Source organism: Zootoca vivipara, chromosome 6 (genome assembly GCF_965207765.1).
Source record: "Zootoca vivipara chromosome 6, rZooViv2.hap1.1, whole genome shotgun sequence".
Lineage (NCBI taxonomy): Eukaryota > Metazoa > Chordata > Lepidosauria > Squamata > Lacertidae > Zootoca > Zootoca vivipara.
In genome coordinates this window covers 40,691,897-40,716,291 of record NC_142589.1, presented here as the reverse complement: position 1 = coordinate 40,716,291, position 24,395 = coordinate 40,691,897, and the positions used below count along the sequence as shown (strand labels likewise).

Below are 24,395 nucleotides of genomic sequence, written 5' to 3'. Positions count from 1 at the left end.
CGTACTCTCAGGTTGAGGGGGGTCCCAGAATCGTCAGAAGAGAATTTACAGTCGAAAATAGTTAAAGGAATAGCGGAGTGGTTACAAATGGGAGAAGAGGAAGTGATGGAAGAGATAGAGACATTGTTCAGAGTAAACTCAAAGAAGGCCAAAGAAAATAATTGGCCAGGGGATTGTATAATAACACTCCATACAACCAAATTAAAAAGTAAAATGTTGAGAAAGGGAAGGGGAGATAACCTAAAAATTGATGGAGAAAGTGTATTTGTGTTGAAAGAGATACCACCACGCATTTTTAAAAAAAGGGATAAATACCATTTCTTGACAAAGGCGTTAAAAGCTAAATCTATACATTTTAAATGGGAATATCCTGAAGGGCTTACCTTCACCTATAAGGGGAGGAAAAGAAGGTTTGGGACACCTGAAGACGCAGATATTTTTTACCGAAGATATAAATCGCAGTTAGGAGGAGATAAAGATCAAGTAGAGAAAGAAGCCCAAAATGAGATAGAGGAGAATATAGATTCAGATAGTGATTAGGACAGCTGAAGACCCTTTGAATAAAATGGGAAGATAAATAAACATAAGAGAAAGCTATTTTTTATAATATTCAAATTTTTCCCTTTTTCTAGTTTTTTTTTTTTCGTTTCTTTTTGTCAAAGGTATCGTGTATTGAAATAAATAAAATGAATCTTAAATTAATCACGTGGAATGTGAATGGTTTAAATGGAAAAAAGAAAAGGAATAAAATTAGACATGTATTGATTAAACAAAAATTAGACATCATCTGTTTGCAAGAAACCCATATTAAGAAAGAACATGAAAGACTATTAATAGACCCCAAATTAGGAAAGGAATTTATAGCAGCCGATGGGAAAAAAAGAGGGGTGTAGTAATTTATGCAAGAGAAGAACTGGAGCCGGAACTACTATATGCAGACCGAGAAGGCAGAATGGTAATGATAAAAATAAAGCATTTAGGGGAAATAATACATATAATGGGGATATATGCGCCAAATGATAAGAAAACAGAATTTTTTAGGAGAGTTGAGGCTAAAATGATGGAATATGTTGAAGGGAAAATGATTCTTATGGGGGACCTAAACGGAGTGTGTGATCCAAAAAAAGATAAAACAGGAAAAGGGAGAGAAAGTAAAAAGGGGAGACTACCACAAACATTTTTCAATTTGGTAAAAAATATGGATATGATAGACGCTTGGAGATTTAAAAATGAAATGGAAGAAGATTATACGTATTTCTCTAACTCGAAAAATATGGCAAGTAGGATTGATGCTATATGGGTATCGGCAGAAATGATGAGAAGAGTACAAGAAATTAAAATACAAACTAGAACTTTATCTGACCATAACTCAATATTTTTATGTCTGGGAACTGAGTGGAAAACAGGTATGAAAAGATGGAAACTAAACGACTCACTACTTTTCGATGAGCAGATAATAGAAGGAGCTAAAGAAACATTAAGAGAATTTTTTAAATTAAACAATGATGGGAATGTCGATACGAAAGTTATATGGGACACCAGCAAAGCGGTAATTAGAGGTTATTTTATTAAGCAGAACGCCATGTTGAAAAATAAAAGGGAGAAAGAGAAAAAGAAAATATTAGAAGAGCTAGAGAAAAAAGAGAAAAACCTGAATAAAAACCCTAAAAGTGGGAAATTAAAAAGGGAAATTGGACTATTGAAAGCAGAATATAAAAATAAAATAGAACAAGAGATTGATTGGAAATATAAAATGTGGAAACAAAACAACTTTGAGTTCGCAAACAAACCAAGTAAATATCTAGCCTGGCAATTAAAGAAGAAGGAAAGTAAAAAAACCATAAATAGAATAAGAGAAGGGGAGAAAATAATAGATAATCCTCAGACAATAATGAAAAAATTTGTGAAATATTATGAAAAATTATATAAGAAAAATGAAGATAATGGAGAGGATATAAATAGATACTTAGAGAAACATCATTTGAATATTAATATTAAGGAAAAAGCTAAGGAAATAGAGAAACCAATCACAATAGAAGAGATAAAAGAAGTAATGAGAAAAAGCAAAACAGGGAAATCGCCAGGGACGGACGGACTCCCCATGGAATATTATAAAAAAATGGAAAACATACTCCTGAATCCCCTAAAAGAAATAATGAATCAAGCCTTAGAAAAAGGCGCAATACCAGAAACATGGAAGGAGGCCTATATTACACTGCTCCCAAAAGGAGAGGAGGATCAAGAACTAATGGCAAATTATAGACCCATATCCCTTTTGAACAGTGACTATAAGTTATTTGCGGGGGTAATAGCTCAGAGATTAAAACATATACTTAAAGAAATAATACACCCCGACCAAACAGGATTTCTGCCAGGGAGGCAGATATTTAATAATACTAGAAATATAATAGACATATTAGAATATTTGGAATTTAAGATCGATAAAAAAGCAGCATTACTAATGCTTGATGCCGAAAAGGCATTTGATAATGTCTCCTGGGAATTCCTTAAAAAGCAAATAAGTCAAATTGGGATACAAGAGAAAATGCAGAAGGCCATAGGAGCAGTTTATCAACAACAGAGGGCAAGATTAATAATAAATGGAGGTGTTACAGATAATTTTGGGATAGAGAAAGGTACAAGGCAAGGCTGTCCACTCTCCCCATTGTTGTACATTCTGGTATTGGAGGTGTTGCTGAATAAAATTAGAAGTGAAAATGGAATAAAAGGAATAAAGATAGGGAAAAGAGAATATAAAGTTCGTGCCTTCGCGGACGATATAGTGGTGACAACTCAAGATCCAAAAGAAAGCATCCCAAAAGTAATAGAAATCATAAAGGAATATGGGAAGGTGGCAGGACTTAAAATAAATTATAAAAAAACAACATTATTAACTAAAAATATGGACAAAAAAGAAAGAGAAGAGTTGAAACAGATAACAGGATTAGAACTTAAAAAGAAAGTCAAGTACTTAGGTATTTGGATGACGGCAAAAAGTCTAAATTTATATGAAAACAATTATAAAAAAACATGGAGTGAAATTAAAAAAGGGATGGAACAATGGAGTAAATTGAAACTCTCCCTCTGGGGCAGAATATCTGTAGTGAAAATGAATATACTCCCGAAATTGATGTATTTGTTCCAAACAATACCAATTTTGGGAGGAATAAAATGCTTTGACGAGTGGAGGAGAGACTTAACGAAATTTGTATGGAATAACAAAAAGCCAAGAATTAAATACCAGCTGCTAACAGATAAAAAAGAGAGGGGGGGATTTTCACTCCCCAATTTGGAACTATACCATGCAGCAGCTGGACTCGTCTGGCTGAAAGAATGGATAACTTTAGAAAAACCAGAGATTCTAGACCTTGAGGGAGTAGAAAATAGATTCGGCTGGCACTCATATTTGATTTATGGGAAAGTTAAAGCGCACAGGGGCTTTTTAAATCATTTAATTAGGAAATCATTGTATTTAATTTGGGCAAAATATAAAAGTATATTAGAACCTAAGATACCCTTGTGGACATCCTTAATAAATGTGATTACGGTTAAAAAATTAAATATGGAAGAAAAGATTGCCACCTACCATGACTTATTGGAGGTTATACAAAATGGATTTAGATTAAAAAGCTACGAGGAGACCAAAAAATACTTTACGAGTTGGCTGCAATATTTTCAAGTTAATCAGAAATTCATAGAAGACAAAAAATTGGGAATTGCAAAAGAGAAGTCTAAATTTGAAAAAGAACTGATAGAAAATGATAAAAAACTGATTTCACGTACTTACGATTTATTGCTGGAATGGGAGTTAAAGGAAGAACAAACTAAGCCATCCATGATAAAATGGGCACAAGATCTGGGCCACAATATATTTGTAGACCAGTGGGAAAGGCTATGGAAAAAAGATATAAAATTTACCGCGTGCTACAATTTGCGAGAAAATATTTTCAAAATGATATATAGGTGGTATCAGACACCTGAAAAATTAGCAAAAATGTATAAAAATAAATCACCTATATGCTGGAGATGTGAGAAAGAAATAGGAACTCAAATGCACATGTGGTGGAAATGTGCAGAGATAAGGACATACTGGGAGAAGATTTATGAAGAGTTAAAGAGAATGTTAAAATGTAAAATTACGAAAAAACCAGAAATGTTCCTATTAAATATAATACCGGAGGATATAGGAGATGTAAATAGAAAATTATTAATGTATGGTATTGTAGCCGCGAGGGTGCTGATCGCTAGGAACTGGAAAAGTAGAAACACCCCTAGTATAACAGATTGGCAAATACTAATGAAAGAATACTCACAGCTAGCCAGAACCACTGGGAGAATTAGAGGGCAAACAAGACAAAGAATAAAAAAGGAATGGAGGATTTTTGATGAGTATATAAAAACAATTAAGTAAATAACACCCCAAGCAGACAAAACCGAACCAAGGTGAAGGGTAAAGAGATAGATAATAAGGAATTTATTTTGCGGATGATGAAAACGAATAGTACTAGCTACAGAGAGATGACTGGAAGTTGTTGGTATTTTACGTATTGTTTGTAATTTTTGTATTTTTTTTTCTCGCCTTTTCTGTTTCTTTTTCTTTTTTCTTTTTCTTCTTCTTCCCTTTTTTTCATCTTTCCTTTTTCTTTTTCCGTGTCTTTCTATTTTTTTTTTTTTGATTGCTAAAATGTAAATCAAATGATATATTGTATATTTGGTGTTTCTTTTTGTCTTAATTTGTATGTAAATATATGTATGTTTTTTAATGATTGAAATAAATAAAAAACATTTAAAAAAAAAAAGGCGGTAAAGTCAAAGGGAAGGAGCTAGACAAAGAATGAGCCAAGAAGTCCTCAATGGCAGAACAGGCAGAAGATAACAAGCGGTATGTTACAAGGGTTGTGAAGGCGGATGAAGGCTGCAGCAGATAAGAATCTACCAGTCATTGTGATACTCATGCCATCGGAATAGAGCTTTACTGCGAAGATTGTGTGTTGGTCAGCGTGCACTGATCTACACACATAAAGCAAATTCACGCACAGGCATCCTCCGAAAATCCATCCCAGATAACAATGGCTCTCAAAGTGAACCATTCAGAGTGGGATCAGGTGTTAAACAGGGTTATGTTATCATCCCAACTCTACTTATTATTTTCATCGCCATGATCCTACACTTTGTTGAAGGGAAACTCCTCACTGGAGTAAAAATCATATATCGAACAGATGGAAAGCTCTTTAATCTGAGTAGGCTGAAAGCAAAGAGTAAGTAAAGACCAAAACTTCTGTCATAGAGCTTCAGTATGCTGATGACAATGTAGCATGTGCACACTCAGAAGATGACCTCCAAACCATCCTAAATATCTTCATAGAAGCTTACGAAAAGCTTGGCCTATCACTCAACATCCACAAAACCAAAGTGCTGCACCAACAAGCACAAAACAACCCCTCTGCAGCGCCACAAATCAAACTCATTGGTGTAACGTTGGAAAGTGTTGTTTGGATGCCTGATTATTATCTTCCAAAGCAACTACTCTATTCCAAAGCTTAATGCTGATGGTCAACAAAAGAGTTTTAAAGACTCTCTCAAGGTAAATCTAAAAAAATGTAGTTTAAACACCAACAATTAGGAAACTGGCCTGTGAGCACTCCAACTGGAGAACAGCCTTTACCAAAGGCGTCATGTACTTTGAAGATGCTCGAACTCAGGACGAAAGGGAGAAACGTGCTCAGAGGAAGGCATGTTTGGCAAAGCCTGACCATGATCAACTCCCATCTGGAAACCTACCGGTATGTCCCCACTGTGGAAGGACGTGTGGATCCAGAACGGACTCACTGTTAAGACCGTGTTCATGGAAGACAATCTTACTTGGCTACAAGTGATCGCCAAAGAAGAAGACCTTGCAAATAAAAGTCTCTTAACCAAATGAGATAGAAAACAAAACACTGAAATGTGTTTAATCAAAGCAGAAACAGGCAAATGCCATGGAGTAGGTGGAGGAAGAAAGAAGTATTAGATGTTACAGACAAATTACAGACGGCAGTATAACAAAAACAAAATATATTTTATTCAAATTAAGTATATTTGCTAGCACCTCAGGATAACCAGTAAACTAGAACAGTCCAATAGATAACCAGTCCAGTAATCCAAGCAACTGAAAGTATTTTAGTGCATAATGAATAGTAGAAAAGTACCACAACTTGTCACAACACACTTTCGAAACACTCTCAGCCAGCTAGAATGCACCGTCTATTTACAAAGAAAGAAAACTAGTGTGCTGCTTAAGGTCTCAACAGATGCATACAGAGCAAAATGCAAGCTGTGTGACCAAACTTGACCTAAGCACAACATACGGCAGTAAATGTGTCTGTAGTTTTCTTCCCTACTTCAGAAGTATTGGGGGGGGCAGTACAGAAATCTGTTAAGATTGGGAAAAGAAGATAGTAATTAAATAAAAAATACTAGTTACAAGCTGGATCATATTCTAGCAACTTCTAGTCAAATAATTTGATACAGTCTACTATCTTGTTCAAACAACAGACCAATTACCCAATGACTACAGCAGAACATCCATGAAATCCAATGAGGTTAGAGTTTATGGTGTGCTGCTGCCTCCTGCAATAAACTGTGGAGTCAATTACACCAATAATTGAACATGTCTTACGACCTACAGTATATATAGTCAGACGAACAAGGGACATGTAAGAAATAGGTTTTCTTTATGGTATTTTTTTCAAGCTTTTTAGTTGTTTGAGGGAATCTCCCCCTCTCCATTTTAAAAAAATATTTTCTTCATTGCTTTTACTGTTATTGGTATATACAATGTATATAAGCAATACAAGCTTGTGGTTTCTATTTGAGATTTGTTATATAAAATATAAAAAATACTGTAACAAAAAAGAAAGAGAAAAAAACCAGGGTAGATGGCCATCCTGACACTAGCCAATCCCTGCCAGTCACAATAGTTTCAACCAAAGGTATTTTTACACTTGGAAATGCAAGCCAATCTACATGCCTACAGTTTTGATTTTTAGTTATGGGCTTGATAAACTCAAAAACTCTAGCTATTGCATTGTGTTTTTCTTGCTTTGTGAAATGAGATGTTATGGCATTCTCTGCATAGCCATGCAGAGTACACACACCATTGTGGACTCTTATTTGAAGTATATCATCAACCACACTGAATACAATAATCAGAAGCATCTATTTGGTGCTACACAGACATACAAATATTGTTGGGGAGGGGGTTCATCTATTTCTGACAAAAGTCAATCAGGCTATATGGCAGGCTGCTCTCTCATCTCTATCCATCTTTAAAGAGGGATAATGTTCATATCCATGGAGATGCAAACTGGCTCATGAATATCTGAAAAGTACAAGTGTATCTCACAAATTTATCAGTCCATGGTTGTGACATTAACATCTTCCAGGTTCTTAACAGAGAGTGTTAGAATGCAAATTTGTTTAGAAGTATGAAAGGTTGGTAGAGCCACTGTAACATAACCTCATTCTTCTTATGCTAGCCAGATTGCATCCCAGTATATTATATGTGAAAAGGAAATATACCACATAATACTGGTTTACACCAGAGAATATTGAATCATTGCTGAAATAAAAGAAGCAGTTGTTGTATGCCATGACGGGCAGGGAGTCATCCAACTATGGCATGGCTACAATAATCCCTTGAAACTAGAAACAGAAAAAGGGCAAAACAGCAAATATAACTGCATCCTAGGAATACAGACTCCAGTTGCCCTCTTTAATGATTAAGAATGAACTTGGCATCAAAAATGGCATATCAGTAGTTTGTGGGTGGGTGGATGACAACCCACATTTTCTCTCTCTTTCCATAAAGAGAAACAAACAAAATCCACCGGTGGCCATGGTTTCTAAGGCGTTGATCACCAAGACATTTACTGCAGAATAATCATAGGAAAGTGCCATGACTTTCACTAGACTATTCCAGAGTAAATGGTTTACAACCCGAGTGTGCTTGTCTAGAAAGTAACTGTTATTGTTCCTCAAAATTAGCTTTGCACTAAATTTAATCCCACTGGTGACAGAAGCTCATAGCCCTACACCCGCCCACTTAATGGAAACATCCAGCTTTATTAGAGACATTTTCCCAGCAATGCTAAAAATGGACCAACTCTCACAGAATCAACATTACTGAGAGTACCAAAGCAGCTGGTGTCTGCTACTGTGCTTTGAACAGTGCATAATATGAGTAGAGCATCAGCTGATAACCAATAATCCAGACTGTACCCATCTTTTTTATGTACATAAAAATATGGTTGTAGCCAACTCCTGGTGCGTACTTCTCACAGAAAAAAACATGTAAAAAGTGAGTGTGTGGGTCCAGTTAAGTGTGGGCCTGCTCACACACCACCCTGGGCTTCCTGACAGGAGAAGGAAATGTTGTCAGTACATAGTCAAGAACTGGTGATTTGCCTGACACAGTGTAGACCTGACTGAAAGGGACCAAAAATGTATCTTGGGCAGCAACACCACACCAAGCTGTGGAGCACCATTTGTCCTTGCTACAACTGGCTGCCTGTCTGCACCCACCCACCCCCGTCGTCCTGTCTGGGCATTTCTTGCCACTTCTGTTTGCAAACAATACCACACAGGTCAATTTGTGTTCGGTCCCCTGCCCTACACGAAACAAGCAACTTGAAGAGCAGGACCCCAATCCTAAGGAGGACACGTATGTCTCAGAGACCATGGCGCTTGCGAGCCACCCCTCCCATACTGGCAGCATGCAGCAGGCGGTCCTTCTCCCGGATCTCCTCACGGAGTTGGGCTTCGGCCAGGCGCAGGCGGCGGATGCTGCCCTTCATCTCCTTCATCTTCACCTCCAGCAGAGCAATGATGTCCCGCTGCTCGTTCAGTTTGCGCAGCAACTCCTCCGACGTGGTACCCGATGACAGTGAGTATGAGTGGTCTGGCGGGCTATCTACCAGGGGCCCATTATCTGTAAGGAACGCCAGGCTAACAGGGCCCCCGAGCATCGCCCCAGGGCCTCCCAACATCGCCCCTGGGGCCCCGAGCATCGCCCCAGGGCCTCCCAGCTCCACCTGCACGGTCAGGTCCATAGGCTTCACATCATCTCCTGCACCTCCTCCCCGGGGCACACCTTGTCCAGCCGCGGCGGCGGCAGCAGCTCCCTCCTGCAAAGCGAGCAAGACCGCGGCTTGCGCGGCGGCGACCGCGGGCGCCTGGGGAGGCGCGGGGGCGTGGCGTGCGCGCCTGTTCCCACGGGCGCCCTTGCGCTCGTTGACGCCCCGCAAGGGGAAGATGGTGGGCACCCGCACCAGGTAGGACTTGCGCCCGCCGGGGAAGTGCTCGGAGCAGACGCGGTGGCCCGTAGTGGGCTGGAAAGTGCTGAAGCATCCGCTCACTCCGGCCCGCGACACATTCTTCAGCCAAAGGCGGCGCAGCTCCGCGTCCTTCGGGAAGGTGTAGAAGTGAAGCGCCTTGTCTCGGTGCGAGTTGTTGTAGCAGCCTGGCACGCAGCACGTGAACCCGGGCATGGTCTGTGTGGTGTTTCGCTGCGCCCTCCTCCTTTCCCTCGGCGGGCCGAGGCAGCCGGGACTACAGATCCCACAAGGCCTCCCGATGCCGAGTCCCAACGACAAGGCGAGCCTCCTCCGCCACCGCCACAGTAGACCGCTCTCCGCAACAGCGCCACAGGAAACGGAACTACCCGCCCCACAAAGCACCGCGCCGCCGCCGGAACTACGTTTCCCACAAGGCACCACTGGGCGGGGCAGCAACGGGAGTGTTTAAGTTTGCCACAGAAGAGCGGGAGAGAAATCGGGCTGGGTATTCCACGCGCGCTCTCCAGCTTCCCACAATCCTCCGCGAGCCCCATAACTTTTTTGGAAGGTGGCTGGAGACTTTATGAGGCAATAAATAAATATAAATAGTTGGCCTTTGTTTTGGCTTGTGCCATAATAATATTTGTTAGTCTTTAAGGTGCCTCAGAACTTCTTATTTGTTTGCTGCAGCAGACTAACAAGGCTCCTCGCTGGAATTTATTTCGACTCCTCCTGTGCATGCTTACCTGGAAGTAAATACAATTGAAGCCAAATCAATCAGGGCTGATTTCCTTCAGAATGGATAGGTTTGATCTTCTTGCAGTCCATGGGACTTTCAAGAGTCTCCTCCAGCACCAAAATTCAAAAGCATCAATTCTTTGGTGATCAGCCTTCTTTATGGTCCAGCTCTCACTTCCATACATCACTACTGGGAAAACCATAGCTTTAACTATACGGACCTTTGTTGGCAAGGCGATGTCTCTGCTTTTTAAGATGCTGTCTAGGTTTGTCATTGCTTTTCTCCCAAGAAGCAGGCATCTTTTAATTTCGTGACTGCTGTCATCATCTGCAGTGATCAAGGAGCCCAGGAAAGTAAAATCTCTCACTGCCTCCATTTCTTCCCCTTCTATTTGCCAGGAGGTGATGGGACCAGTGGCCATGATCTTAGTTTTTTTGATGTTGAGCTTCATACCATATTTTGCGCTCTCCTCTTTCACCCTCATTAAAAGGTTCTTTAATTCCTCCTCACTTTCTGCCATCAAGGTTGTGTCATCTGCATATCTGAGGTTATTGATATTTCTTCCGGCAATCTTAATTCCGGCTTGGGATTCATCTAGTCAAGCCTTTTGCATGATGAATTCTGCATATAAGTTAAATAAGCAGGGAGACAATATACAACCTTGTCGTACTCCTTTCCCAATTTTGAACCAATCAGTTGTTCCATATCCAGTTCTAACTGTAGCTTCTTGTCCCACATAGAGATTTATCAGGAGACAGATGAGGTGATCAGGCACTCCCATTTCTTTAAGAAATTGCCATAGTTTGCTGTGGTCGACACAGTCAAAGGCTTTTGCATAGTCGATGAAGCAGAAGTATATGTCTTTCTGGAACTCTCTAGCTTTCTCCATAATCCAGCGCATGTTTGCTATTTGGTCTCTGGTTCCTCTGCCCCTTCGAAATCCAGCTTGCACTTCTGGGAGTTCTTGGTCCACATACTGCTGAAGCCTGCCTTGTAGAATTTTGAGCATAACCTTGCCAGCGTGTGAAATGAGTGCAATTGTGCGGTAGTCGGAGCATTCTTTGGCGCTGCCCTTCTTTGGGCTTGGGATGTAGACTGATCTTCTCCAATCCTTTGGCCATTGGTGAGTTTTCCAAACTTGCTGGCATATTGAGTGTAGCACCTTAACAGCATCATCTTTTAAAATTTTAAATAGTTCAGCTGGAATATCATCACTTCCACTGGCCTTGTTATTAGCAGTGCTTTCTAACGCCCATTTGACTTCACTCTCCAAGATGTCTGGCTCAAGGTCATCAACCACACTACCTGGGGTGTACAAGACCTCCATATATTTCTGGTATAATTCCTCTGTGTATTCTTGCCACCTCTTCTTGATGTCATCTGCTTCTGTTAGGTCCTTACCACTTTTGTCCTTTATTATGGTAATCTTTGTACGAAATGTTCCTTTCATATCTCCAATTTTCTTGAACAGATATCTGGTTTTCCCCATTCTATTGTTTTCCTCTATTTCTTTGTATTGCTCGTTTAAGAAGGCCCTCTTGTCTCTCCTTGCTATTTTTTGAAAATCTGCATTCAGTTTCCTGTATCTTTCACTTTCTCCCTCGCATTTTGCTTGCCTCCTCTCCCCCGCTATTTGTAAGGCCTCGTTGGCCAGCCATTTTGCTTTCTTGCATTTCCTTTTCCTTGGGATGGTTTTCGTTGCTGCCTCCTGTATAATGTTACGAGCCTCCATCCATAGTTCTTCAGGCACTCTGTCCACCAAATCTTAATCCTTAAACCTGTTTCTCACTTCCACTGTGTATTCATAAGGGATTTGATTTAGATTGTATCTTACTGGCCCAGTGGTTTTTCCTACTTTCTTCAGTTTAAGCTGGAATTTTGCTATAAGAAGCTGATGATCTGAGTCACAGTCAGCTCCAGGTCTTGTTTTTGCTGACTGTATAGAGCTTCTCCATCTTTGGCTGCAGAAAATATAATCAGTCTGATTTCTATGCTGCCCATCTGGTGATATCCATGTGTAGAGTCATCTCTTGTGTTGTCGGAAAAGAGTGTTTGTGATGACCAGCTTGTTCTCTTGACAGAACTCTATTAGCCTTTGCTCTGCTTCATTTTGAACTCCAAGGCCAAACTTGCCAGTTGTTCCTTTTATCTCTTGATTCCCTACTTTAGCATTCCAATCCCCTATAATGAGAAGAACATCCTACTTTGGTGTCATTTCTAGAAGGTGTTGTAAGTCTTCATAGAATCGGTCAATTTCAGTTTCTTCAGCATTGGTAGTTGGTGCATAAACTTGGATTACTGTGATGTTAAAAGGTCTGCCTTGGATTCGTATCGAGATCATTCTATAATTTTTGAGATTGCATCCTAGTACAGCTTTTGCCACTCTTTTGTTGACTGTGAGGGCCACTCCATTTCTTCTACAGGATTCTTGCCCACAGTAGTAGATATGATAGTCATCCGAACTGAATTCGCCCATTCCCTTCCATTTTAGTTCACTGATGCCCAGGATGTCAATATTTATTCTTGTCATCTCATTTTTGACCACATCCAGCTTACCTTCCTTCATGGTTCTTACATTCCAGATTCCTATGCAATATTTTTCTTTACAGCATTGGACTTTCCTTTCACTTCCAGGCATATCCACAACTGAGCGACCTTTCGGCTTTGGCCCAGCCACTTCATCAGCTCTGAATCTACTTGTACTTGTCCTCCACTCTTCCTCAGTAGCATGTTGGACACCTTCCGACCTGAGGGGCTCATCTTCCAGCATCATAACTTTTATATGCCTGTTGTCCATGGAGTTTTCTTGGCAGGGATACTGGAGTGGCTTGCCGGTTCCTTCTCCAGGTGGATCACATTTGGTCAAAACATAACTTCTCTAAGTTATTTAAGCCCCTTCGCCATGACAAGGCAGTGATCCATGAAGGGGCACACACATAGCAGACACATAGTCCACAGAAAACCAATCCTTCACCCATCAACATTTAGGAAATATTCCCTGACAACAACAAGACATCAGAGAAGGATCCTTTGCCCTGGGGAGTCAGATGTCATAAAGGTTGCTGGGATAACTCTGTGTTTGAGTAGATAGGGAAAGAGTTTTGAAGCAGGGATTCCTGGGAAGAAGAAGGAGGAAGGGCTGAGATCCATCTTGGCCAGGCAGAGGAAGAGTTGCTTGTAATGGCTTAGGCCATGCTGTAAAATCTTGATTCCCTCCATGCAGACTGAAGGTGTAAATAGGTGAATAAACCATATTTCTTAAAGCACGACTTCTATTCTGTGTCTTCTATTCTCAAAAGGAACACAGACCCTGTGTGTGTGCCTGAGAACTCATGGGCTATTGCCATCGCTTGGCAGAGAGAGGGGCAGGCACCAGGCTTTTGTAACAATATTAAAAGGCACAATAATATAAAAAATAAAAACTTACATATTAAAAATTAAAAGCACAATGTAACAGACTATAATGCAGATACAACAGGCCAAAAAAGAAGTACCAGAAGTGAAATTACATATATGCAAGTATCTTACTAACTGACCGCACTTTTTGTGCCTTTAGCACTTTTAATTAATTAGCTGTGTATACACTGACTGTACCTTTAAAGCATATTTGAAGAACATTATTTATGTCAAATGATTCTGGGCACTTGTAGTTTGTTGAAGGTTGCTGAGAATTAGTGCAGTGAGGACTAAATTGCAGTGCTCAGAATTCTTTGTAGGAAATAATGTGTTTCGAATGTGCTTTAAAGGTATATCTAGGGACACAATTTCCAACATAAACAGCAAAAACTTAATACATTTACTACAGCATAAGCTTTTGTGCACTGAAATCCACTTCATCAAATTCAGTAATCCTCAACTGGCATGCATGCATACACCACAAAGGTGTGTGAGGGAAATGTAAAAGTTAGAGTTAAATAACAATGAAATTCTAAAAGCACCAGGCTGTACATCATACATTTAAACCATATTTCTTTCCCCAAAAGAATCATGGGAACTATAGTTTACCCCTCACAAAGCTACAATTCACAGCACCCTTAGCAAACAACTGTTCACAGAACTTCTTGGGGGAGAATAGTGTGCTTTGAATGTACAGTATTGTGTGTATGCAGCAAAAATCAACATGGCTGCAAAAGAAGAACTGCCCTTTCAGTTCATTTTCTATGGGTTAACCCTTTTACAGACATGTTTTCATATATTGAGACGCACTGTAGCTAGTACAGTACTGTGATTCTGGATTTATACTATTCTAAAATATCCCGAGCTGAACTTCATATATGCAAGAACTTTCACTGCACCACTCTTAAGTTACAGCAATATGAATATTTATTATTAGGGCACAGCCAAGGGCTAGCCTACTATATTGTCTGAGTGTTTGATCCTGGGATGGGGGAGCCTTCAGATATTGCCGACCAACGATCAGGGCTAACTGGAGTCATAGTCCAACAACATCTGCAGAGCCGCGCGTTCTGCATCCTTAGTTTATTCAGTAGTTCGAGGAATGCTGTAAATCTAGACATCCTCCTATTTCTCAGTCTTAAACAATCTGATTAGGGAAACGGGGTGAGCGCAAGTATGTGTTGGAATAGAATGCGTCCATGTGAACTTTGAGCTCTACAGGTGCATCCACGTATCGGGCTTTATTCGCTCTGAATAGGATCAGGGAGGGCGCATGCAACAGTTATAGACAAAGGAGCCTCCGCTGCAGCTACTTCCAACGGCAGAACTACATCTCCCAGCAACCAACGCGAGAGGTGACGACCCGGTCGTGGGCCGAAGCGAGAAAATATCGCGACACTCTCTCAGCTGATGCCGCTTGAATGCCTGAGCGGGAGAGAAAGAAGTTGGCTTCAGCAGCCGTTTGAGTCTCGCGACTGCCGGCCAACGGCCGTTTGCACTATGCGAAAAAGTCGCCCCAGCGGCCGCCTGTCAACAACTAAAACGCAAAAAGAGGCAGCCATGGCTACTCGGAGGAGCTCGCGCGAGGAGAAGCTGGAGACCCCACGGGGCCTGAGGCGGTCTCAGCGGTTGGAAATGAAGGTAAGATGAAGGTACCGGGCGGGGCAGCCCGGACCCGAATTATCAGTTATAACAATTTTTTTTAATCTCGCCTTTTCAGGATACGTATCTTTCCGAGCAGCATCTATGCACTTTTTAAAATGCACGCATGTGAAACAATTAACATTTAGTAAGTCATAGGGATCTTTCCCACAAGGTGGGAAAGAGTTGGCCCTGAGGTCTAACAAGAGCAGACTCTGGTGATTTCTTCTTGCCCTTCTTCATCTCCTTTACAAACGAGCTGGATTTTGTTTTATTTTTACTTCTTAGGTGTATATTCTACTATTATTATATTATATCCCCCCCCAGGAACTCAAGGCTACAAAGATGGTTCTATCTACGGCATTACCGTTTTATCCTCATAACAGCCCTGTGAGGTATGTTAGGATGAGATACAGCATTTTGTCCGTAATCACTCCAGTAAGCTTCATGGCTGATAGGGGATCTGCGCCTCCTCTTGGGCTGTATTCGCACTGTTGTAAGAATTTTGAGGTCATATATAAAAATTAAATGTTCATAACTGTATATATAAACCACAAGCCAGAGGACACAGGGTGGAGAAGAACACACCCACCCGCCACTGCACTACCTTCATTGGCCTTACATCAGGGTCTTATATGTAAATGAATAAAATGTTTGGGTTTTTTGTAATATGAGTATTTTGCTTCATAAAAATAACCTCTAGTCAGTGTGCACGGTAACTGTCAGACCTTATTTGAACCTATCCGTCATGGACATTTCATGTTTGTTTGTTTGTTTGTTACTTTCTTTCTGTGGGACTTGGGTTGGACCCAAAGCAGAGAAAACCAGAAATGAGCAACACTGAAAAGAGCAGAAGACAGAATTGTCTAGTGCTCAGGTTCTTGTATTCCCATACTTAACCTCATTGTTATGGCTGCTGTTCATAGCTGTCAAGTTCTCCCTTTTTTAAAGGGAAATTACCTTGTGCTGAATAGGCTTCCTTGTGAGAAAAGGGAAAACTTGACAGCTATGCTGCTGTTCGAAAGAAAGATCATATATGGGAATCATTAAAGACATTCCCTCAGGAGGTGAAACAGTTTCCAAAAACATATGCACTGACATGGAGGATCTGGTTTCTAAAAGTGAAAAAACAATAATACTCTGTTATAAATTAACAGATTTAATGTTCATGTTTGTACTTTTGTTTAGGAAATATCTGAAGAAGTAATCAATGGAAAACTTTATTTAGATCAATGGCTTATATTGGCCTTTTTCTTGCTGGTTTAAAGCACTTCAATTTAAATCCATTCAATCTAAGACACGCCCTTAGAATTCTGTTGTAACATAGGAATGTGCTTCTTGGCTTCAGGAGTGACTTTTTATCTCCCCAGGAGAGACCCTTCAGATCCATGGCCTATCAAAGACCTGGTGCCTCTATTTATACGGATTTAGTAACACCTCGAACTCTATTCAGGAAGGTTCTGGAGACCCGTAAGTAGGGGATAGAAGAATGTTTCTGGTGCTGTTGAGTAGAGGGAAGGGGCAGTCATAGGTAACACCATTATACCAATAGACAATTGGTCCTATTAGTTCAATACAATTACTGATTGGCAACAGCTCCTCAGGGTTTCAGATGAAGAACATTTCTGGTCCTTCCTGGAAATGTTGGGGATTGAACCTAGGACCTGCATAAAACCTTCTACCACTGATTTTGGCAGTATGGTTTTTTGGTAAAGTGCTACAGTATGTCCCAAAACTAGAAGAGGATTGTTACTCCTCCAAACAACAGGGACAAAGTGTAATTTATATAAGTGTCAAAGCAAGTGAGGTGTAACCCACTTCATCCCCCAAGAACAAATCTTCACATTAAGTTCAGTCTCCTGATGCATTTCTGAAACTAATAGAAGTCTAATAAATTGAACATATCTGTCTGCCACTTTAAATATTCATTTAAAAAGTTTGCTTTGCACAATGCTACTTTGAGCGTGGTGTAAAGGACAAAGTCTTTTTATGGTCACAGTTCAAATCTCTCTTGTCTATGGCAGTATTACAGTCATAATTCTCTGCTTTAAAAGTGCAGTTAGACATATTTTTCCTGTTCATCTTCTTGCTACAATTTTAATTTGCTTGGAGATCCATTAGAAATACAATTTGTCCATGTATTCTTTTAACAGAGCCAATAATCTCCCCTCTTGTTCCTAAAAAACCTGATTTCCCCAAACCAGTGGAGACCGTCCAAGCTCCTTTGGAGAGTGTACCCTGCAGGTAACTAAACATGATTAAGGCTGCAATCCTAAGCATATTTCTTTGTAAAATTCTTTTGAAAACCTGGAAATTTTGGCCAGACTGTTTTCTTGTGTTTTTGCAATACGTTGTATTGTGCTCACTGACATTATGTAATGGAACCAAAATGTAGAAGTTTGAGGAATGACTATTCAGTTTGTAAGGGATGATGTGATGGATGCTGAAAAAGCTGACTAGCTGTTGAATGGTTGCTTTAGGCAAGTGGGGGCTGGAAGTTTACCTGCTTTGCTACTGCAAGAGGACCAAATTGAATCAACCAGCCATTTATAATAACAGAAGTTTTAAGGAGGAGGAGCCTGTGACCCTTCAGAAGTTGTGTTGGACTTAAGTTCCCACCAGCCCCCACCAGTGTGGTTAGGAATGATGGCAGTTGTATTTCAAGAGTTGTTGTCTAACAACATCTGGAGGGACACAGCCTGACAAACTCTACTTAAAGAGGTAATGGGGGGAATCTTTTCAGAAGCTTAATAACAATCCTGCTGCTTATGAGGCAACTCTTCTATTTTGAGACACTTTCACAGAAATAGGGCAGCAAAAGTGCTGAGTGGTTGGAAGATGATGTGGGCAATAGTGATGACATGGCATAAGACAGGTGGTTCTGAGACTGAACTTTCTGCGCTTGGCTGGGGGAAAAGGAGAACAGCTTAATAACAAAATACTTGCTAATTTTATTTGTGTGGGCTCACATTCCTTTATAATGTGCTATGAACACTGATGGTGCTACATAAATAATTTTAATTATAGCTAAAAGCAAACAGATTCTCTCTGCAGTTTTGTATGTTCTTATAAATAGTAGATCAGGGGTCAGCAACCTTTTTCAGCCGTGGACCAGTTCACCGTCCCTCAGACCGGAGCCGGAGTATATTCTGAAGAAAAAAATGAACGCATTCCTAGCCCCACAAATAACCCAGAGATGCATTTGAAATAAAAGCACACATTCTACTCATGTAAAAACACCAGGCAGGCCCCCACAAATAAACCAGAGGTGCATTTTAAATAAAAGGGCACATTCTACTCATGTAAAACCACGCTGAGTCCCAGACCGTCTGCGCACCATACAGAGCACAAGTGTAATTAGACACATGGATAATGACTAAGAGCATCTCAGTATGCTGCTAATATAGCTACTGTAGTATCCTGACATTTCATAAGAGTGTGATTTCTCACTGATGTTCTGTGCATGAAGCATGTTTGTATACTTGCTGACAAATGTCTTACTCGTTCTGAGTATACAGTTCTACCAGATTATGGCTACAGTCCTATCAACACCTTTCTGGAAATAAGCCTAAGTGAACTCAGTGGGACTCACCTCCATGTAGGCTTATAAAGGATTGCACTGTAAAATGTCTTTTTTTCCCTTCTTAGACTTTCCAATTTGAGCAGGCAGTATTCCTGTAGTTATGGTCCCACTATGTCACTGATAGTAAGATTGAGCAGCTGTATGTTGGTATTGTGCAAGCTCTGCTCAGGTCACCCAGTTATAGTGACACTAAACTTTAGGCCCTCATTTGTTCCTTAACTATGAAGCCAAATTCTTTCTTCAGCAAGGCTAGGGAAATGTTGGCATATTTCCTGGAAGTTGACATTAAACTGTTTTCCTGACTGAAGACTGGCTTTGTCATCTTTCAGCAACCTAGAAATCCATTTGTCTGACTCTGCTCCCAAGGCTACATCTCGGATACTGCTCAACACCAGGTCAAAAAAGAAGGTCCGTCTTTCTGTGTTTGAGAGAGCTCTGGATGAGCAACTTGCCTCAAGTGAGTGAGAGCGTTGAAGGTTACGGTGCACTAGAAAAACTGAGGATTTTATTAATCTTATTATTTGAAGATCAGAGTAAAGTAAACTGTTAAATGAGTTGTCTGCTTCTCCATTGCTTTGGGGAGGTTATAACTTTAAGAAAACCAAATAGGAGAATGTCACCCTTGGGCTGCAGTTCACTGACCAAGCTCAGTAATTTAGACACCAATAAAAGTAGGGTTATATCAATCCAACCCTAATTTGAAATGGGGAATAGAACTACCTGGTATACATTTGTGAAAATATGTTACATTTAAGTAGTAACTATAAAGGAAAAAGCAGTTCCAAAAGGTTCGTTACATTATTTTTGTTCTGAGAATATCCTGGAACAATCCACCTTAACCGTGGTTGCCAACTGAAATAAACAGCAATGCACCACCAGGGTGGGGGTACTAAAAGGGAAAGGCAGAAGTGACACTGCCTCTCTACATAAAAAAAGTCAGCACATGCTCTTCCTTTGACTAGTCATGTGCCCCAATTTTATGGGGGGGGGAGCAGCAGCAGCGATGGCTAAAGAGGATAATTAGCTACTATATGTGTTGCAGAGGAAGGAACCCCAGTTCCTTAAACAACAAGCATTTTTTCTGTAGCTGGAAACAATAGAATAAATGTTAATGGTTTGCTGGTGCCTTAGTCTGATATTTCATGCAGAGAAACAGACAATGCATAGTCTCTGAAATATGCCACTGTAGAAACAGTTGCTATGCTATTCTGATACCACTTTTGGGATATTGCTCAGATCAACGTTACAGATAATGGGGTGAAGAATGCATCCATCCACTGAGATGGATTGTGGGTTGGATTGCGTGTGCGCCCACGATTTCAGGCGTCTGCGCAGACACGATTTCTGGTGCCGTGGAAGCAAGTCCCCACGCCACGCTGCGCCCATTTAGCACAGCGCGCGGGGACTCGCCAAGCGGGCGGGGCGCCTCAGGGGCCGGTTAAACGACCCCTGTGGGCTGCTTGTGGCCCATGGGCCTTAGGTTCCCTACCCCTGCTCTACTGCATTTTCTCCTTTTTGGATTACTTGTTTTATCATATTCTCTTTTTCTCTGTCTGAAGGGTGGGGGGAATATCTGTTTTCTCCTTTCTAGTTTTCTGAAATTGCTCTTTGTCCCCTGCTGGTTCTCTGTTTTTTGGCTTAAAAATGTGCATGTCATTCTTGTTCAGGAGCCATACTAATCTCGGTAATGTTCCAATCTGTTGTCAAAGCGAAAACTTCTGCTTTCTGACATAACCCATCGCTCTTCCCAGTGACATGGAAAAGTCACAGCCACCTATGTGACAAACAAAGAATGCATTAGAGTTGTTAAAGCTCTGAGCGCACTAATGAGAATAACCTCTGTTGCATGTAGCCTCCTCCACCATGCACTTATTTACAATGAGACTGAGTGCTTCAGCAACTCCAGCATGTCCATGACCCAGCTAATGCTAGCTGCTTTTACAGGTCCTTGACACAACTCTCTGCTGTGCCTGGCTTAAAGGATTTTACACCCATGCTCCTAGCATGAAGCTCCTCAACAGTCCTACCCAGCTAGAGCTTGTTGGTATTCAGCTTCTTGATGACATGGGTGAGATTGCTTCAATTCCAGTCAGGACTTCATCCCCTTCATTTGTTAGCATAGAAAAATTGTCATTTGCATCCCTAATTCTGGGCAAGTGGCTGTCTTCCACAGATTTTCCAGTGCCATTTTTTAATCCTAAAAAATGGTTGCATGAAGAATCCTGCCAGAATGTGGCATTTCCCTCTCATTTTCTTCAGTCATTTCCCAGAACCAACCTAGGCACCAAATGCCTTTCCCCCAGCTTTCTGAAGGAGCAGTTTATTTGGGGGGGGGGAGCCTTTGATTTTTGCTAGTCTGTAAGGCATGGGTTATTTTCCTTCCACAAAAAGACCTATTGAATTGCTGTATATTTGCTTGGCCATAAACGGAAACTGAGGAAGCACTAGGAGGATAAGGGAAATATTTAAAAAGGTGGTTATGTGGTTCCTTGCCTCTCAAGGGCAAAATGAGGGCTTATTCAATTACAGTCATACTGTACCTTGGTTATTGAACACCTTGGTACTCGGATGTTTTGACTCGCGCACCGCAAACCCAAAAGTGAGTGTTCCGGTTTGTGAATTTTCATTGGAACCCAAACATCTGACAGGGCTTGCACAGCTTCCGATTGGCTGCAGGGGCTTCCTGCAGCCAATCAGACGCCATACTTTGGTTTCCGGACATTTTGGAATTCGAACGGACTTCTGGAACAGATTTCATTCAACTTTCGAGGTACCACTATAGTGGATGGATGACTTCTTCACCTCTCCAGAGAAAAGTACGTTCAAGGTAACAATCCAAACTATACATAACTCAATCTGAGCTGTGAAGAGGAGCAGTATAAATGACATAATTAAATAATCCTTTGATGCATGGTCATATTTTTTTAAAAAAATCTCTAGTCTGAGAATGTGATATAATTGAACTTTTTTCCAGTAGTAAAGCATAGTTTATTCGTTAAATAATATTTCTGAAAAATTTGCACACTTCATTAGCATAGCCATCTAAAACATGTCTTGACTTCCTTTTCAGCTCATTCATTGTTGGACATCACATCTCAGTCAAAGTAAGTTATTTTTGCTCTGTGACTATGGTTAAACAACCGATTCTTCCCCTGCTGAGCAACATAAAGTCAGCATCTAGTATATTGTGGAAAGGGATGAAAGAACAATTACAAAATATTGTATTACTGTATTTATTAAATCTCTTATCTGCCCTTCACCATTACGTCCCAAAGCAGGTTACAGGAATGATGACAGAAGTGTTGGAATTATTTGGTTGAACTATAAGTCACTTTCTGCCATCAAGGTTGTGTCATCTGCATATCTGAGGTTGTTGATATTTCTTCTAGCAATCTTAATTCCGGCTTGCGATTCATCTAGTCCAGCCTTTCACATGATGAATTCTGCATATAAGTTAAATAAGCAGGAAGACAATATACAGCCTTGTCGTACTCCTTTCCCAATTTTGAACCAATCAGTTGTTCCATATCCAGTTCTAACTGTAGCTTCTTGTCCCACATAGAGATTTCTCAGGAGACAGATGAGGTGATCAGGCACTCCCAGTATGGCTGCATTCTGATTAACCTTCAACTCATGGTTTGAAGGGCTGGGAGTGAGCACCATAAAACTTCAAGATGATGAGCTTCCTCCTCCAATTCAGATAAAGAGAGGAGACTAGAAGCAGAAGTTTCTAATCTCCTCTTGCCTATGTGGCAGAGAAGGGGGGTACATAAGCCCAAGGGCTGAACTGCTTGTTTCTGATCCTTCAAATCATTATTTGGCACAGGGGTGGTTAATGCTTGGTTTGGAGGATTATGTTGTCTATTTGTGAATATCTAGGCAGCTTAAAACGCCCTGTTTTTGAACACTGCTGAAATTTAAATGATATATGTGGGAGTGGGGTGCATTTGCTGAGGTAACTGAAATTCATTACCGGTAGGTATTAATTAAAAAGAAATTAAAATGGAATACATGTGGGAAGTAGTCATGTTTATCAGCTTTCCCTTTTTTTTTACTCTCCTGCCCAGTGTTAGAGATTTCAGCTTGGTCTGTAACATGGACAGGATGGGGGAAATCTGCCTATGCTACATCAGCCTTTCACACATAATGTCAATTTCTTGTTTCCTGCTTCAGAACCACAAATATCTAGATGTCATTTTTTTGTCTTTTAAAAAGATATTGTTCCCTGAGTTTACTAGATTTTCCTTGTGGCAATTCAGTAATGAATTTTCCCTGATTCCCAGACTCCTAAATAACGTATTCGTGGAAAAGGGTAACACAGCTGTCACTAAAGACTGCAATGACCCATTTTCTCACAGGGTCCTTGTTTTTATTTATTTGCACTGGGGTGGTGTTGTTGTTAACCTATGTGCAGAATTCCTAAAGGAATTCACAGCTGTTTGTTTAGCTGAATGAATTCTATGGCTGTGAGGGGACTTTCACCAGCTACTTTGTGGGGTTTATCTGTCTACCCTAGATTGTATTCTTTGAGCTTGGTTTGAGTATGGCTATGACAGTTGAGCTCCATGGGTCCAGTGATATGGTAACTGTCGGCTCCATTGGAATTCAGTGAGAAAGATTAGAGTCCATTAGGAAGATGAATACAAGAGAGACTTCTGGTTGATCGTGGAGCCGCCATCAGTTGAAGGTCTGTTTCGCGGAGCAGATCTTGGCGTGTCAGGGACGGGGGAAACCGCTCCAGCGCAGCAGAGTCCCTAAAGAACCCCAAATCAACTGGGGGCATGGTTGTCCGGCAGGTGCAAAAAGTGGGCTCCTCTCTCCCCGGTAAGGTTCTGTTTTGAGCCCCCGAGTGCGAGGGAGTCTGAGCCCCAGCGCATCGGATAAAGATGCTCCCTCTGACAGCATGGAGCTGCAAGACTGAGCGGTATCAGCGGTCAATTCTTCCAAAGCAACTTTTAAATTTAAGGACTGCACCGTGAGTAATTAAAATATTGTGTTAAAAAATTGAAGGAATTGGCCACGGGAGGAGATTTAAATACGGAAGTCGATCTCCCCCATTGAGAGAATTGAAAAGCAGTTACCTTTCTTGAAGCCAGAAAGATATTTAGAAAGCTTTAAATTCCCAAAGATTGGACTTAAATTATTCCCTTGAGGCAGGGTAAAGGGGAGAAGGGTTGAATTTATTTAAAATCCCTGTAAAGGTTTGGTTTGGGGAAAGCCCCCTTGTACGCTGGAGTTGGCACCCCGGAGGGATCAGCGAGCCACCATTATGATGTCACAAAAGAAAGGAATTTGTTTACCTCTTTGAGGTTGTGAACTGTCAGCAGTGAAGAGAACACAAATTGTATGACAGTGAGCAATAAGATTCCTAAATGCTCTTTCCATTAAAAAAAAAAAATGCTCTTTCCATAAACGGCTATAAGAGTATTAAAGTATGAAGAAGAACTTATAATTCTATTTTGCAACCAGTTTGGATATAACTTTTGTATGTGAAGTTTGCGCCATTTCCTGTTTTCCAACCTTGGCTGTGCCCGTGAAATTTAAAACGTGTAAGATGCCAGCAGACAAAACAACTCCTGACTTTCAAGAGGAACTCTTAAAATTGTTATGGGAAATCAGAAGCGAGGTGCAACAGAATACATTACAGATTGAAAGGATGAACCAGCAGTGTGTGGAAATGGATAAAAGAAAAGGCATACCAGAGAGTATAAAGAAAGTTGAA

General features: G+C 40.7%; 2 protein-coding genes across 5 annotated transcripts in view; one reads left to right on the top strand and one right to left on the bottom strand.

Annotated features, from left to right (window-relative positions):
• Nucleotides 1-6,039: 6,039 nt before the first annotated feature.
• On the bottom strand, nucleotides 6,040-9,897 carry THAP11 (THAP domain containing 11). The gene has a single exon (XM_035121013.3). It carries the CDS (start codon nucleotides 9,525-9,527, stop codon nucleotides 8,709-8,711), a length of 819 nt encoding a protein of 272 aa, XP_034976904.1. The 5' UTR covers nucleotides 9,528-9,897; the 3' UTR covers nucleotides 6,040-8,708.
• The window catches only part of CENPT (centromere protein T), a 31,390-nt gene continuing 15,795 nt past the window's right edge, over nucleotides 8,801-24,395 (top strand). Inside the window, exons 1-6 of one of the 4 annotated variants that reach the window (XM_088671022.1) lie at nucleotides 14,877-15,090; nucleotides 15,418-15,485; nucleotides 16,461-16,560; nucleotides 17,244-17,334; nucleotides 19,003-19,130; nucleotides 21,744-21,777. In XM_088671022.1, the coding sequence (XP_088527148.1) occupies nucleotides 16,479-16,560; nucleotides 17,244-17,334; nucleotides 19,003-19,130; nucleotides 21,744-21,777 (335 nt within the window). In that variant the 5' untranslated portion in view covers nucleotides 14,877-15,090; nucleotides 15,418-15,485; nucleotides 16,461-16,478. Of the gene's footprint in view, nucleotides 8,924-14,707; nucleotides 15,091-15,417; nucleotides 15,486-16,460; nucleotides 16,561-17,243; nucleotides 17,335-19,002; nucleotides 19,131-21,743; nucleotides 21,778-24,395 lie in introns of those variants that run through there. The other 3 variants (XM_088671021.1, XM_035121146.3, XM_060275976.2) reach the window with 3 other exon arrangements.